The 17,087-nt window shown below is 45.5% G+C and overlaps 1 protein-coding gene across 1 annotated transcript in view; it reads left to right on the top strand.

Moving 5' to 3' along the window:
• Positions 1-17,087, top strand: part of MAP2K4 (mitogen-activated protein kinase kinase 4) — a 64,083-nt gene that overhangs the window by 24,935 nt on the left and 22,061 nt on the right. The window contains exons 3-5 of the mRNA XM_009280182.1: positions 1,908-2,027; positions 13,288-13,407; positions 16,702-16,753. Coding sequence (XP_009278457.1) covers positions 1,908-2,027; positions 13,288-13,407; positions 16,702-16,753 — 292 coding nt within the window. The remainder of the gene's footprint in view (positions 1-1,907; positions 2,028-13,287; positions 13,408-16,701; positions 16,754-17,087) is intronic.

The following is a 17,087-nucleotide window of genomic DNA, read 5'->3' as shown; positions in this document are numbered from 1 at the left end:
TACAGTATGGAGAAAAGCTCCTTTTGGTATTGCTCCTCACCGAAGAGGTGAACTTTTTAGAGGAGTGGGTAGCATCTCAGTGAGAGACTAAACTATTCCTCATAGGTCCCACCGTGGTGGCTTTGGCATCCATTGTCTTCTATCGAGGTCAGAGCAATGGCATTATCATTTCACACAGTGCTGATGGTGTGCCACCTAGAAAGAGAAATTCAATCTGCTCAGCCTTTGATATCTCAGCAGGGGGTTGTAGAGCTTTATATGGTGTAGATGCAAGACAAAGAAATAATCAAACTCATCAGGCTTTCTTCAGTGACGTGTCTGAACTTCTGTAAAACAGACTTGAACCAGTGACCTAGAGGTGAAGCTTTTTAGTTTCGTTACTAGTCTGTTGAGCCATCTTCTTGCTGTGTTTGTGACTACAAAACCCCACCTGCTCAGTGACATTGCAGGGTGTGGATGTTGCAGATTGTGGGTGTGCTGGGCAAGTCTCTTGCCAGTTTTCGCAAGCACTCACTGGGAGGGAAAAGGGCAATATGAACATGACAATTACTGGTCTAGACCAAACTAGAGCTACTAGAACATTAAGAACGAGTGGTGAAATACCAAAATACCAGGATACACCAAAGGTAAGGAAAATTACAGTGTCGATGCTGTCCTCATTTTGTGTGTGTCATCACAAAATAGCCTTAAGGTACATAATCATGCACTGTTTCTCAAATGGTGCTATATGAATGGCCAACCTTGAAAGCACCTTCACATACTTAGCCTTGTGCTTGCTAATGTGTGTGGTCTTGATGCCACCAGCAGCTGCTCACAGGGCAGTAGTGTCAGTGGGAGTGGGTGCTGGTGTCTTTCAGATTTTTCCCACAGCCTTGAATAATTTTTTTTTCTTGGATAGCCAAGTAGTTTTTCTCCTCAAGGAGGGTCCAGGCTACCTCTGTTGCTTTGGACTTCTTGCCAAATATTTTTTACTTGTTTTTTAAATGATTTTTCAACATGAGTCACACCTTCAGGATCACGATTTTCCTCACCTGTGATTCAGGGAATGCATTAAGTAGTGCAAGATGTTAAATGTGTCTGTAAAATCACATGAAAAACTGTGGATGGTCTTCTCCATCCTTCATTTAACAAGCTTCATGTTTGAAAATGTACAGTTTTCTATTTTCAAACTTGCCTTGTTCTTTCAAGTCCAAATGAGACTGTAGTGTATATATAAAGTATAGTGTGTGCATACACATATATCTTTATATACACATAGTATATTTTTTTATACATATAGATATAGTATCTTCTATATAGTATTAATATTCCCTAGGCCAGTACTAGGTAAAGAATTGTTAGTTTTATAAGAGCAGCTCATGGAACTGTTGCCCACCATTAGCATTACCAGAGCAATGTGTTCTCTTGGTTATGTGGTGGTCCCTTTTCACCATGCCAGCCATGGTGGAGGCATGCTGGAAGGAGCCTTTTTGTCTTCTATGCTTGTCTTAGAAATTTTAAACATGATGTTCCTTGGTTAAATTTCAAAACAGCCTTCGAGCCCCATTCAACATGGCTAAGAACTGTGTGGGCATTTGTTTTGAAATGAAAGCCTGAATATGTTGTTTTGCTGTAGTTTTCAATGAAATCTCTGCTCTTTAATTTCATTCTGACATTTAATCTGAAAATGTTGATGCTCATGAGAGGACTGGGGATTTTATAGTCTGAGTTAAATGGCTTTAGGGGTTTTCAGTTATATTTCTTATTTGAGAACACAGCTTAATTCTCTAGAGCGTGTTTGAGCATGCCTTGGGGATTGCCTGCTCAGCCTTGGGTTTGGGGTCCCTGGCATGATTCTCCGCAAGCGGGTCTGAGGATACAGTAATGGCATGTAAGTGATAAAGTCTCTGCCACTCTTCCTCTTTCAGAGAATTCGGTCGACAGTGGATGAAAAAGAACAGAAGCAACTTCTGATGGACCTTGATGTAGTAATGCGAAGCAGTGACTGCCCGTATATTGTTCAGTTTTATGGCGCGCTCTTCAGAGAGGTGGGCACTCCAAACTTGCTTCATTCATAGCAGAGTTTGGTTTTTACCTTTTTTTTTTCTTTGCAGTTTCCAACTTGCAATAAGGAGGAGAAAGTTAATTTATGTTAGGTTTCTTAGCTCTCCACTTTTAATCAAGGATATTTAACCAGACCCAGATGTCTGGGTGCTGCTGAGCACATACACGCTATTCCCATTTGTTGTTATGTCTCTCTGCGTATTTCAGTCTCTCCTTCCTTCCTGCTTTTCTTCTCTCTTGATGAGCTCCGGGCTTGTGGCTCCCCCACGCAGTGTGTGTCCTGCCAGGGCGCAGCTCTGCGGCACAGCGCTTGGACACAAATGTGATTTATGTCAGTGGTTGTGAGATGCGACCATGTGGAGGACCTGTATCCCTGTAATGAAGGTGACTGCTGTCATAGTAGTCACAGTTCCCCATAAGGTTACCTGATGTATGTATGTATGTACGTAGCCAGGTTGTGTCAGAGCCCGGATTGACATGCATCTGCCTTGAAGTGCTTTGTACCTGCAGATACATATGAAAACAAGGGCAACCATGCTGGGTCAGACCAAAACTCCTAGCGCGATGTTCTGTCTCTGGCAATGGCCCACAGGATCTGCTTGCAGAAGCGTATGTGATACTTCGCCATAGCCTTCAGTTGTACGCAGCTGAGGTCTTCTGAGCTAGATGTGCTGTCTTTGTGCTGAGTGATTCTTACTGGATTTCTTTTCCATAAAAGTGTTCAGTTTCCCCTTGAATACATGCACATTTTTGCATCCATGGTGCTCCCTGAGAGGCACTTCCCTTGGTTGTCCACCCCTTGTTTGAAGGCCCATCAACTTGATTTGTTTTGAATTTTTATCCTGCTGTTTTGAGTGGTGCCCCTAGTGGTTCCCCTTGTTTTTGTATTTGAAGAGGCGGTAAACAGTTGATCTTTATCCATCCTTTCCAGGCCACTGAGGATTTTATGGACAGTTGCCATATTCCCCCTCTGTCATGTTTTACCTCGCCTGATAAGCGCCGGCCTGTGTCATACACAGAACCCCTTCCAGACCTTTGATCATTTTTCTTGCTGTTCTCTGCATCTTTTCCGGTTCTACTCTGTCCTTTTGGGACAGAGATCAAAATTGCATGACTGTTCTTGAAAGAAGCAATATCTGCAATAGCTAGCCTAGGGGCTGTAATTTTGCTTTGCCCTTTTTTGCACATAGATATCGTGTGCTGTGGAGTGGGTTATTCAACCTGGTGCTTCCATGAGTGCTTCCAAGTGAAAACAGAATTAGAGCATTGAAGGCTATGTCAGCTGACCACAGTTAATGCTGACATACTTTAGCTGTTCATGGCCAGGAATATGATGTTAATCACTGCATGTTTTTGACTGTTTTAGCATCTACTTACTGTAACTTCAGGTAGGTATTATGCTGCAGGGCCACAGAAGGTATCCTTCTATCTCCTTGTGCTTTGCCCAGGCACTCCCATTGCTATCCAGCTTTGAATGACCAATAAAAACAGTTGGGAAGCTGGCCTCCTCCATGCAGCCTGGACAGCCTTATGCCGTGGTTGGAGGCCAGTCATCAGTCTGAGCTGAGTCTGTTCAGTACAGGCACAAGAAGAGGAATATAGCACAGGTGAGCAGCATGGGTTTGCGAGCGTTTGGTCCATTTGCAAGAACAAGAGTTTTGGAGAAGATGAATGTCAAAACCTGACTTCTGCATCCCCTTCCTCCAGAGAGCAGCAGCTCCTGCAGCTCTTCCGCAGGTGTGGATTATTCCTCCTCCTGTAATTGCTCTGGTGTTGAAGCTGGCACAGTATTGGGGGATAGACATGTAGCCTTGCCTGTTTTCCACTACTTCAGCACAAATCCAATACATCTACTCAAAGGAAGAAGGAAAATAGAGACCTACTGGCCGCTAATCATCTTTGCATATTATCAGGCATAGCAGCCTGTGCAGAGTCTGGGGAACTGTTAGGGAAAGAAGGTCAATGTTGTAGTTAAAGCCCAAAACTGGGACTGAATAGTCAATTCCTGGTTCTACAGAGTCTGCCTCTAATTTTGCCAGGTCACTCCTCTGGCTTTAAATCTCAGTCCTTAAAATAAGGATAATAATCCTTCCTTTTCCCATGCTCTGCTTTTTCTTATCCGTTTAAACACGAAGCCATTTTGGGCCAGGAGGCGTTGTCCATGTTCACACAGTACAAGCTCCTACGAAGTGTGGAGCCTCAGCCTTGGCTGAAAATTTCCAGCTTTGCTGAAATACGAATGATAAGGATGTCAGCTGGTGTGAAGAAAAGTCTCTAGGCAAGACAGTGTCTTGCTGATGAGCAACATGTTCAGAGCTGTGCAAGCCTGTCACTTCTCTGCAGCTCTAGGCACATCCCAGGATGTAGGTATAAATACATAAATAGTATAAAAACCTACCTTGATGAGCACCCACATGACGGCCTAGCTTCTGCTGCACCCTTTGTGTTGCGCAAAAATCCTGTCATTCTGCAGCCAGGCAGGGCTCCTTGCATGCTCCATCTGGGAAAGGCTTCAGTAAGGTCACTCTGGGTTATATCGTGTTGGTCCCTGGAATCTCTTTTTGCCCCCACCCTCAGCATCAGTGGTATTTGCTTCTGAGATGAAAGCAACCTTCCCCTCTCCTCGGTATGTTACTGCCAAGGTGATGTTCCAAGTCACGTACCTCAAAGATACACTGGTGAGCTGGTATGCTTGGATAAGGTTTTCTGTCTTGTCATATTAATTACATGTTCTAATATTAATTACATCTTTTAAAGCTAGGAAACTATGACAGCAGAGAAGCACAGAAAGGGAAAAAAAAGAATTTCACCAGTATGTTTGAACCTGTCTCACCCCCCCACTCTGCTTAACAGATCTGTTCCCAAATAACTATGAACGATCCAGGTCACTGCTGAACCATCCCCTGGAGTATAAGAGCTCATGGGACATTGTTAAAGGCTGAACCTCTCTCAGGAAGTCCTACAGCAAAGCTTGTACAAACAAAGCTCTTTGTTCCAGCATTTCAAGGTGAAAAGTAAGGAAATAAGTTCCAAAAGGCAGATCCTCTTGGGACTGCCTGCTCTGAGCAAGGATTCAGATTCTCCAGGGATGGATGGAGCTACAGATGGGAAGTCTTCTTCTGCCTGCTCCTAAAGATGAAAGACTTCAATTTGAGCATCTTTAGAGGAGTTTAAATGTTGAGTAGAGGAGCTTAAATGTTGAGTAGGTGGCTCTCACGATAAGATGACTGGCAAGAAGATTATAGCAGTTTCAGGAACAGCAGCAGGGCAGCTGGGCTGTTTTGAAAGGCAGGTAGCCTTTCCAGAAGAGTGAGCTGTTGATGCGGAGAAGCAGAGCTAAGCTCTTGAATCCTGACGGTTTGGGGAGTGGGAGTACTAAACCAAATTGGACAAAGCTGTTCAAGGTCTTATCCTGAAGACAGACTAGTATCCCAGCTTGCAGTCAGGAAAGTAACTGTAAACAGGCAGGTTACTGTGGCAGCCTCTATGAGTATGAAAAGTTTGATTTGGAAAGGCAAAAAATACTACACAAATATTTTTCCCTAGTATGCTGTCTCACTTGTTCAGCAAGCATTTTCTGATAGGGAAAGTCTTCTCTGGGAACTGGTCCTGCTTGTCCCTCAGTTGGCAGCATCTTGACACATATTATTTGCTTCTTGTTCTTTTATCATATGAGACATCCTTCTGTTGTTATGTATGTCTGTGTATATGATGTAATGTGTAACAGCGCAAAAACTGCAAGTTCATTGCTGGGTACAGGACTTCGCTTGAGTTTATCAGCACCCGTTAGATGAGATTAAATTGCCTGTTTAGTGAAACAGGAACAAAGCTGAAAAAGTAGAAGACGGCATTTTCAGCCTTTGCATGGAGTAGGGGGCTTCACTGCCAGATAGTGCACGTGCTGGAGTCAGGTCCTCCATGGGACAGCGCTTTGCTCACTCCTGCTTTTGATGAAGCTGTGACCTTCACATCACCGTGTTGCACCTCCCCGTGGTGTTACAGCATCCTACATTCTGCTAGTGCTAGCTGTTGAGTGGACTGCTCTATTACTTGGTTCTCTAACAATCCTAAGTAGAAAAAATCAACCTTTTTTTCAATAACAGAAAGAATCCCTGAGCACTGACGTTGTAATGTGTGGCAGTTGAAATGGTTTTCATGTCCGCAGCCTGACTGCTTAACAGAATAGAGAAGAAAGTTGCACCTAGTAAAGGCTGGAGGATGAAGAGAATCAGAAAGAGTAAGGCCTGGAGGAAAGTGCAGAAGGGGTAGTTATACCACTGGCTATATTCCTGGTTACACTGGCTACAGAAGGGATTCAGTAGCTGACGAATCATAAAATCATCGGATCATGGAATGGTTTGGGTTGGAAGGGACCTTTAAAGATCATCAAGCCCAACCCCCCTGCTGTGGGCAGGGACATCTTTCACTAGATCAGATTGTCCAAAGCTCCATCCAACCTGACCTTGGTCACTTCCAGGAATGGGACATCCACAGCTTCTCTGGACAACCTGTTCCAGTATCTCACCAGCCTCATTGTAAAAGATGTCTTTTTTATGTCCAAGCTAAATCTACCCTCTTTCAGTTTAAAGCCGTTGCCCCTTGTCCTGTCACTACAGGCCCTGGTAAAAAGCTTTTCTCTGTCTTTCTTACAAGCCCCCTTTATATATTGAAAGGCTGCAATAAGGTCTCCCCGGAGCCTTCTCTTCTCCAGGCTGAACAACCCCAACTCTCTCAGCCTTCCTTCATAGGAGAGGTGTTCCATCCCCCTGATCATTTTTGTGGCCCTCCTCTGAACCCGCTCTAACAGGTCCATGTCTTTCCTGTGCTGGGGACGCCAGAGCTGGATGCAGTACTCCAGGTGGGGTCTCACCAGAGTAGAGTAGAGGGGCAGAATCACCTCCCTCGACCTGCTGGCCACGCTTCTTGTTATGCAGCCCAGGATACGGTTGGCTTTCTGGGCTGCAAGCGCACGTTACTAGCTCATGTCTAATTTTTCTTCCACCAGTATCCTCAAGTCCTTCTCTGCAGGGCTGCTCTCAATCCCTTCATCCCCCAGTCCTTACTTGTACTGGTGAGTGCCCTGACCCAGGTGCAGTATCTTGCACTTGGCCTTGTTGAGCTTCGTGAGGTTCACCCTGGCCCCATGAAGCCAGTTGGTTTCTCCGTACTGCGCCATTGAGAGCCCCGACTCCTGTAATGCACACAGAGCTTTCCACGTCAGTCATCAGAGATGCTGTATTGAAGAAGGTCTGGTTATTCGTGTCCGTTTGTTACCTCTCAAGGTAGTACTTGCTAGGTAGGGGAGAAAAAAAGATGATTGCTAGGGTTTCTGCAAGGGTTTCTGCAAAGATTTCACTTGAGTCACTTTCTAGTGAGAAGAGAGGAGTGTTGGGCTGAGCCATGGGACTGCACTGGGCAACCCTGAGACTTTTGCCCTGAGTGTTGCTGTTTGGAGGGTTTTTAGGTCTGAGGGGAAAAAAAAAAAAAAAAAATCTTCTTTTCTTGCATGTCTGCCGGAAGCTTCACAGCTAATCTAGTTTGAGACAGTACCTGTAAGGCTGGGAATGTTTCGTTAGTTATCATGACCACACTAATTGCTCTTTCAGAGTAACCGTTCCTGTTACTTTTCCTCTCACGAGGGGAAGAGGAAAAAAGCCTTGTCTGACTTGGGATCTCAACAGTGACTCTTATGCAGTGCGAGTGTAGCCGAGCCAAGTTTAAACCCACAAGCTCAATAGTTGATAAAATTATTCAATGAAAAATTCATTGCAAGTTGCAAAACATGCCTGGGAAGCCAGGTAAATTAGCCCGTGGGGAGCTTCTGCTGGTATGAGAGAAGAGCTAGTATGGATGTGCCAGTAGCACAGTGCTGACGTTGGTGTGAATTGTGGACATATCCTTGGTCAGTTGATACAAGGTTTTTGCTCTCTTTGCTGTTGATGCACAACACCCTATTTCTGTGGAAATCTTTGGCTGTGTTGGCGTTACTCAAGACATCTGTCCCCATGATCAGTCCCTGGTCCACAGGAAAAGTGTCACATAAGGATATGTGAGGGTGATGACATTCTCTCTCACTAGTGTAGATGCAACCTGCATAAAAAGTTGGCCACTCCCTGCATTGCACTAATGTGATAAGCCTTCAGTATTGGTATCACAGAATGGTGGATGTTGGAAGGGACCTCTGGAGGTCACCTTGTCCAAATCCCATGCTCAAGCAGGGCCACCTAGGGCCACTTGCCCAGGACCGTGTCCAAATAGCTTTTGAATATCTCCAAGGATGGAGACTCCACAGCATCCCTGGGCAACCTGTGCCAGTGCTCAGTCACCCTCACAGTGAAAAAGTGTTTCCTGATGTTCAGAGGGAACCCCCTGTGTTTCCGTTTGTGCCAACTGCCTCTGGTCCTGTCACTGGGCACCACTGAAAAGAGCCTGGCTTCATCCTCTATGCGCTCTCCCCTCAGGTATTTATATACATTGACGAGATCCCCCTGAGCCTTCTCTTTTCCAGGCTGAACATTCCCGGCTCTCTCAGCCTTTCCTCATGGGAGAGATGCTCCAGTCCCTCAGTCATCTTAGTGGCCTTTTACTGGAGTCTCTCCAGTATGACCATGTCCCTCTTGTACTGGGGAGCCCAGAACTGGACACAGCACTCCAGGTGTGGCCTCACCAGTGCCAAGTCAAGGGGAAGGATCACCTCCCCCGACCTGCTGGCAATGCTTTGCCTAATGCAGCCCAGAGTACTGTTAGCCTTCTTTGCCCCACAAGGGCACATTGCTGGCTCATGGTCAACTTGGTGTCCACCAGGACTCCCAGGTCCTTTTTTTGCCAAGCTGTGTTCCAGCTGGGTGGCATCTTTGTGACATGCTTGGTTGTCGTCTGGGAACTCAGGACTCTGCATTGAGAAGTTGAAGCATCCCAGTTGCTGGTTAAGCAGTTTTTGTGTATGTCCTGGAGATGGGCAGCGATATTTTGAATGAAATGCACAGGGTGTTCCTGGACATTTTTTGGAATGCCTACAAGATGTGCATTAGCATCTGGTAATTTAATACCCAATAAGGACTAAAATATATTCTTTGGAAGTATAGCTCTAACGGGAAGAGAAAATTAAAATGCTTCTTTCGTCATTTTATAATCGGAAATCAACCTGACCTAAGAGCATAAATTAAAGAGAAACTTTAATGAAGGTGGTTTTGTCCTCACAATTCACAATGAAGCAGAACTTTCCCATGCACATCAGCACTTTTTTGTGTTTGATCAGAAAGGGGGCTGGGTGACCGGTACCCAGTCGTCCCTGTCAGTCTTCCTTTTTGTTCCCAGTAAAATTCATCAACTTTGCCAATAAGTCCTTTCAAGTCCCAGAAAGAGATAAGAACCTGTAGAGTTTTGAATCTCGTCACAGCCTTCATGAAGCTGCATGATTGCAAAGGTCTGTCATCTTTTTTCATTGATCTTGCTGACATGAATTCACGTTGATCAGGTAGATTTTTATATTACCAGATCAATAAATGCCCACATCCAGGATTTCTATATGGCATATACTTCAGGAGACCAAGTAAACCAAGTCTTTCTGGGTGCTTTTGATCATGTACATTTTTCTTTTATGCTTAAATTAACATTGGATAACAATTTATTGTACTTGTTTGAGTGTTCAGTCACACACATCCCAACTCCGCAGATGCACAAAGTATATTGTGAAGCTTTTGTTATGATAATGGCTCTAATAAGGTTGCCTGTTGCTTCACTTCAGTTTGCTTTTGCTGTACAAACACCAGCCGTTGTAACCTGGGCGACTGAAGACACTCACAATATTGGTGCAATTGGACATAAATACAAGGCTGCAGGTGGTCAGTAGTATTCTGGTATTCTTGAACAGATCCAATCCCCAGCAATCCCAGTACAATAACACGGGAATACAGCGCAGTACCAATTTTTTATATAAAGCTGGTCAAAACAGAAGCAATGTTTTGAATGATCCTGCAGCCAGTAGAACAAGTCCATGTTTGCTTTCACTACAGATAGCTTGCAAGGGTCTGGTGTGGTTCCAGTTTACTTGATTTATGCACATCACTAGCGCTGGATCCACGTTGCTTTCTCTGAGCCACTCTCGATAATATGAAAGTGCCTTAACTGTACTTTGCATTTGTTGCCAGTGCTGAAAAGGGAAATTTTTTGCATGTGTTGCCTAATTTTATTTCTGCAGTTTAAATCTGAACAGGTCCTCAGCCAACTTCATCCATAGCCAATCTTTCGTTCTCTAGCAGCCTGAGATCACCTTTCTCCATGCCTTCTGAAATGCTGGTCGTGTCCTCTTCCCGCTGCACTGCACTTGCCTCTTTCACCATGGTGTCTCTGCTTCTGTGTCCAGCACAGCACCTTTTTGATCAGTCCCTTTTGCTTAGAATCATAGACTCATAGAGGTCTTTTCCAACCTTAATGATTCTAAGATCATCGAGTCCAACCGTCAACCCAACACCACCATGCCCACTAAACCATGTCCCTCAGCGCCTCATCTACACGTCTTTTAAATACCTCCAGGGATGGGGACTCCACCACTTCCCTGGGCAGCCTGTTCCAATGTTTAACCACTCTTTCAGTAAAGAAATTTTTCCTCGTGTCCAATCTAAACCTCCCCTGGCGCAACTTGAGGCCATTTCCTTTTGGAAATGGAATTTCATTTTGGGTGAAATGCGTGTTTTCTGGGCTCAGGCTTGTAGCAGCCGTTTCCCTTGGGTGAGTGACATTAGCTCCTGCTTTGCCTTGTGCTGATGTAAAAATCCTGGTGCCAAATGAGCAGCGTAAAATGGGGCTGCCCATGGCTCTGAACCCGCAGTCGTCTTCCCCACTGGAGGCTCAGCCCTTCCTCGGAAAGCAGATCCTCCCTTCTCAGAAGGGAGATGTTCTCTCTATTATAAGCAGCCAGTCAAAAGAGGTGATTATCCCTCTGTATTCGGTGTTGGTGTGGCCTCACCTTGAATACTGTGTGCCATTTTGGGCCCCACTGTTTAAGAAGGATGTGAAAGTCCTTGAATGTGTCCAGAGGAGGGCAACAAAGCTGGTGAAAGGGCTGGAAGGCATGTCCTATGAGCGGCTAGGGACATTGGGCTTGTCTAGTTTGGAGAAAAGGAGGCTGAGGGGCGACCTCATTGCTCTCTACAGCTTCCTGAGGAAGCAATTGGAGAGGGAGGTGCTGAGCTCTTCTCCCTGGCACCTGGCATCCAGGGGCAGGAGAATGGTTCAAAGCTGCACCAGGGGAGTTTCAGACTTGTCATGAGGAAGCATTTCTTTACCAAGAGGGTGTTCAAACCCTGGAACAGGCTTCCTAGAGAGGTGATCGATGCCCCAAGCCTGTCAGTGTTTAAGAGGTGTTTGGACAATGCCCTTAACAACATGCTTTAACTTTTGGCCAGCCCTGAATTGGTCAGGCAGTTGGACTAGATGATCGCTGTAGGTCCCTTCCAACTGAAATATTCCATTCCATTCCATTCCATTCCATTCCCCTCAGAGGCAGCATCCCTCCTTTGGCAGGAGTCAGTGATGGATTCGCTGTCACTGAAGCAGCAACATCTATAACGCTGGTGGCATGTGGAACGCGTCCTGGCAGTTTGCTGTCTGTATTGCTGAAAACAGCCTTGCATGCGTGTGAGCAGCCCAAGACCAAGCTGGGTAGCACCTCTGCCTCTGCTGATACCAGCGTGCAGTTTGACACCACCTTTGCTGGGCACTTCTGTTCCTGCTAAACCAAGCATTTGGACTGGAGACATCTTGGCAGATGCAGTTCCTTGGCTTGTGTTTCACAGGAGGTCGTTCTGAGTGGCAGAAAAGCCCTTTTGGCCTTAGAACCTGTGGCTCTACAAGCTTTTCCATCATCTAAATATAACTCAAGAATTGCTCCTGGCTCTCATGAGCACCGGGAGATTGCTTCAAACAGAAGTGACTTAGGTGTGCGGGATGGGAGCACAGGGCTTTGCCACACTTCCAGCATGTCTATGCCCTAGGTTTTTTTCCTAATTTCATTTCCATGTATTAACATAGAGTTTGGTTGGTTTGTGTTTTGTCTGGTCAGGAAAAATCTGCCTTCTGTAGGATAATTACTTGGGGAAGTTTCTCCTCTATTTGTTGCTGCTTATATCACAGGATTGTGCAGCTTAGTCATAACCGGATAAGCATCCCGTGCTCTGAACCACCCAGGCAGCCCAGGGCAGCACTACCTGCACAAGCTGCTGCTCTTTACACAAGTGTTTTGGGTGGTATTTAGCTAGGATGAGACATCCAGACTAATCAACTCCGTTCTACACTTAGCTTTTGACAGCTAATGCAGTTTTAACACTCATTGTGATGCAGCCTGTAGAAGATAGGTATGAGTATGTCGCTTCTGGTGAGGACAGGTCTACTTCTAGTGTTTTAGTATTTCTAGCAATGAAGAGTTGCCTGAAGTGCATGAGAGTCTACAGAAATAACTCATGCAAAGCCTTCTGTCGTCCTCAACTGGAGATAAAATGTTCAAAAAAGTTGAAATAACTAAGATCTATCCATGGCTAAGCTGTCCATCACCATATGGTAGATACATACTAAAACAAAAGATGAAGTCCTTCTAGATTGTGGGGATCCATTTCTCATCCCCAGCAAATTCATTGTGAGCAGGTCGATTTACATATCTCAGGAGACAGTTTGATAAAAAGACATGTTATTCTCCTATGATAGTTAAGCTTAGCTTGGTTAAACACAGATACTAGTATGTTTTACAATTTTCTGCGTTTAAATTGTTTAACTGTAAGATGCAAATCAACAAAATCCCCCACACACTTGGGTTTATTTTCATTTTCTCTTGCTTAGATGCCATCTCCAAATGTTGTGTGAAATGTCTCTGTCCTCTGCAGGTTTGTCATAAACTGAAGGGATTTTTTTTAGTCTTACTGTGCATGCCCATGTCTCACTGTGCCTGCAGCCGTCGGGAGAGCCAAACAGTTTTTGAGATGTGGATTCATCTAGGTTCAGGCATCTAAAATGTAATGTCAGGTCTGAGCTGGTCAGCTAGATTCCTCTGCTGGTGAATGGAATGGAGGAGAGGTGCGTATAGGTGCGAGTCTTCCGTTCCTAAAATTAATCAAGACCAATTCCAGCCTTCCTGTCAAATACATCTTGCTGTTAGTGTATTTTATTGGATTCAAGGGATCTCTTTATGCTCTCTGGATTTTTGTTTCCTGTTTTAGCTTGACAGTAACACAGATTCTTTTCTCTTTCCAGGGTGACTGTTGGATCTGTATGGAGCTCATGTCTACCTCGTTTGATAAGTTTTACAAATATGTATATAGTGTATTAGATGATGTTATTCCAGAAGAAATCCTAGGCAAAATCACTTTAGCTGTGAGTATTTTGTTAAACTTCTTTGTGTGTGTTTTTGAAGCTAATGTGAAAAATTCTGATCTCTTTCACTCATTCATGAGGGAAGTGGTTGATCTGCGTGCAGCAGAACTGCTGCTGTTGTATTTCACCACGGTTTTAATGATCCTTGAGTATATTCTGACTTTCCCATAGCATGTTGCATGACGGAAAAGCAGGTCCTGGGGCCTGTAATCAGTTCATAAAGAGACCCCAGGACCAGCCTCTTGCTCTGTCTGCTTGAACGTCGGCACTGACAGCATAGGCACCAGCCCCCTCCTCTGGGATCACTTCATATGCACTGGTGGTGGCATCGGTGGAAGCCAGGCACAGATCATCTCATCCCAAGGAAGGTGCCTAAAATAGATGATCCTGTCTCCCCTTCCCTTGTTTGTAAAGGGAACAAGGGATGGGGCATTTATAGCCAGGACATGTGAACACCACCAAACTCTTTAAGAGTAAGGGCCTGGTCTCAGTAAGTCGCCTACCCTCTCTTTCAAGTCAGTGGGGAGAGGTTGGTGCCTCTGTACAGGAGCTAAGTTCCCATCTCGTGGTGCCTTAGGTGGTGTAGTGAAGTGAGATGAATCCCACCCAGGGTATCTGAGTGCAGCCCTGCTACACGGAGCCCACTGTCTCCCTTTAAGGAGCCCTGTAAAATTATCCTTGGCTGTGCCAAAATGAACCCTTAGTTGTCTAAACACAAAGGCAAGTTTTGGTCCTGCAAAACAAACTTTTGGTTTTGGGCTGTGGAGGAAGGGGTGTTGAAAAGTATCCCAAAACGTCTGTCCTGCTGCTGCCCATAAAGATCTGTCAGGTCCGTTGGCTTTCTGCAGAGATGCTGAACCACTCCGGTCCAGAGAAACCTCTGGTAGGCTCCCAAAAGCATAAGTGGGTCTTCAGCAGGTGGAGAACCTCATTGATGTTTTCTTGACTTAACCTGGAAGTCTTGGCCCAATGAAAAATCAAGGCCGAGCCAAACGAATTAGTTCAGTGAGGCTGCTGGAGGATGAAAGGCTGCAGAAGTGAAGCACTGTTCAGGAGTAATGGGGGAAATGTGAGCGAACGTTGGAGTCGTGCCATGTTGGTGACAGACGGGCAAACTGCCTCTGTATTGGCTTCAGCACGTGAATGCCGCAGTAAGCTGGTGTCCTGAGCTGTCAGAGTGATGGGGAGGTGCTCAGCAAGTTGCAAACTGTGACGTCTTGAACGGATATGGGCAAATTCTGCTCCGTGCCTGATTTTGGGAGAAAACCATCTTCGCTCTTCTTAGGGGCATCTTTATAAAATGTTGAGCCTACCTGGACCTGCTGCCACTTCTCACAGCTAACAGGCTGTCTTGACAGCTGAGGCACTGTCACGTATTTAGATGTTTATAGCCAAGACTGAAAATCCTATCAAAGGCAGCCAGTGGCTGTTCTGCAGCCCATGGAATGCATCGTCTGACCACCAACCAACTAAATGTATTACTGGCCTGAGACATAGACAAGAGATGGCTGGGTAAGGTCTGTCCTTCCAGGGTAGTCTGCTTGGAGTTATATGTAATTCTGTGGGGGAAAGAAAAGGAGATCCTTTCTTCTGGGTTTGCAGGGTATTAGAGACACACTGGCCCACATTTTGGCTCAGACAGACCTTGCAAGGTGTTTGCCTGATGAAGATAGTTTGGACAGAGACTTGTTGAGTTTTGAAGCTCTCAAAGGGAGTTTCTCTACTTACCCTGTGCAGACAGCATGCTGTGAAAGTGCACCAAAGCTTTAACTCCTAGCCAGGGAAATGACCACCTTGGATGTTTCTGACCTGGGGATGAGGGATGGACTGAGTAAGCTAAAATTTTCCATACCTGATCTATGACGCACAACAGATCCGGGGATGTGAAGCCCAGCTGCGCTATGTGGGAGGTGGTGGGCTGCTTGTTGAACACCACTCTCCTTCCTTCACATTGCACCTGAAGGCAGCCCAGCCCCAGCAGCTCCCGAGGGACGTCCTCTGCACAGACTGGTTTTAGGAACTGAGACAGGTTCTGACTAGATCTTGTGGTCTGAGGTTTGTTTCTGTCCACCTTTTTCTAGAAAACAAATGAAGAACAGCATTTAATAACTCTGGTATGAGAAAACTGGCCCTGAGTATCTTAGACCTTGAGGGCTTCCAGGTCCAGAAGGTCTACATGTGCACTGCCCTGGTTGCCCCATCATGTTCAGGTGGGGTATGTGCTGCAGCCCACAGCTCGGTGTGCTCCTCCAACCACCCTTCATGTTAGAGCTCTTTTACTTCAGGTTGAAGAGCTGTGAGCTTCTGCTTCACCCACCTGAGGGTGGGGGCAGAAGCTTCTGGCAGGGTCAGCTGGGATTTAAACCAACATTCAGTCACTAAGTCCAGCAGGCTTTCTTTTGCTGAAGCTCAGGTCCAAGGAGGCCATCCAGTCTCATTCCACTATGGGCCTGTCTAAAAATCAGTTGATGCTTTGCTGTTCAGAGAGATGTTGTAGCTTCTGCTGCCAGAGCAGAAACATGCACTGGAGGAGCGAGGTGGGTGGCGAGGAGGAGACAGCACTTCAGCTGCCCCAGAGCCCGCCAGAGCTTTTAATTACCTAAGCACTTGAGCACGCGGTTGTGTGAGCAGGAAGGACCAGTCTTCTGGGAGTTGTTCCTCGGTGCTAGACTTCATCCTTACAGTCGCACAGCTTCAGAGCGCTTTGCAGCACAACACGAGTACCCTTTTACCATCATCTTCAAGGCAGTCTTTTGGCTGTTGGTTTCAATGATCTTTTCAGCAGAAGCGAAATGAATTAAAAAGGTGAACTTTCAGGGTTTTTTTTAATTGTCCTGTGAAATCAGGCTCCCTAAGTGTCTCTTCCGTTTAATGGTGAATGGTTAAATCGGAACAGCCTCCTCTGCTGCTCCCCACACTGCTGCTGCTCAGCCAGTGGAATGGGAACAGTTGTTACCTACTGAAAAAGTACAGCATAGGGCTTGAAATAAGTTATTACTTAAGATAATTAACATCAGAAATTGCTTGACTTCACCCCTTGCTTCCCTCTTGCAGAGTGTGATCTTTCCAGGTTACAACAAGTGGTATGTGTTTACTTAAGCACATGCCCTCTCTTATATCACCTTCTGTTTGCAGGAAAGATTGGGAGAAAAATGCTTTTATTACATGGCATATTACAGCATTGATGTCTTAACATAATAGATGTTTTTTTCCTCCTTCTTGGAGCTCCAAAAGTTTGATAATCACAAGAATCTTATGACATTTGCTTACTTTTCATCTGTTTTTCTTTCCTAGACTGTGAAAGCACTAAACCACTTAAAAGAAAACTTGAAAATCATTCACAGAGGTGAGTTCATGCCTTTTCTTCTTGCCCACAAAAATAATCACAAGGTTTTTAAGTGGCCTTTGCTTCAGGTCAAAGTGTGATTAAATTAGCACGTGTACCTCAGCGAGTGTGAGTACAAGTCTTGCACAAGTATGTCCCCAGTGGCTGTTTCATTGCCCCTTCGGTCTGTGGTTTTCCATAAAAGCATGATTTCAAGGTGGTTGGGTGTCTGCCCCTGCCTCTGGGCACACGGCATCTTTGGGGCTGGCTCCATCTCCTCTTGCTCCCGCTCAGGATCCTCAGTGGCGGCGAGTGCATCCAGTCGCCGCCTGCCCTCCCCATTCCAAGGGGCGAA

This window comes from Aptenodytes forsteri, unplaced genomic scaffold (genome assembly GCF_000699145.1).
Source record: "Aptenodytes forsteri isolate BGI_AS27 unplaced genomic scaffold, ASM69914v1 Scaffold707, whole genome shotgun sequence".
NCBI classification, from domain to species: domain Eukaryota; kingdom Metazoa; phylum Chordata; class Aves; order Sphenisciformes; family Spheniscidae; genus Aptenodytes; species Aptenodytes forsteri.
This window is presented reverse-complemented; position numbering and strand designations above follow the sequence as displayed.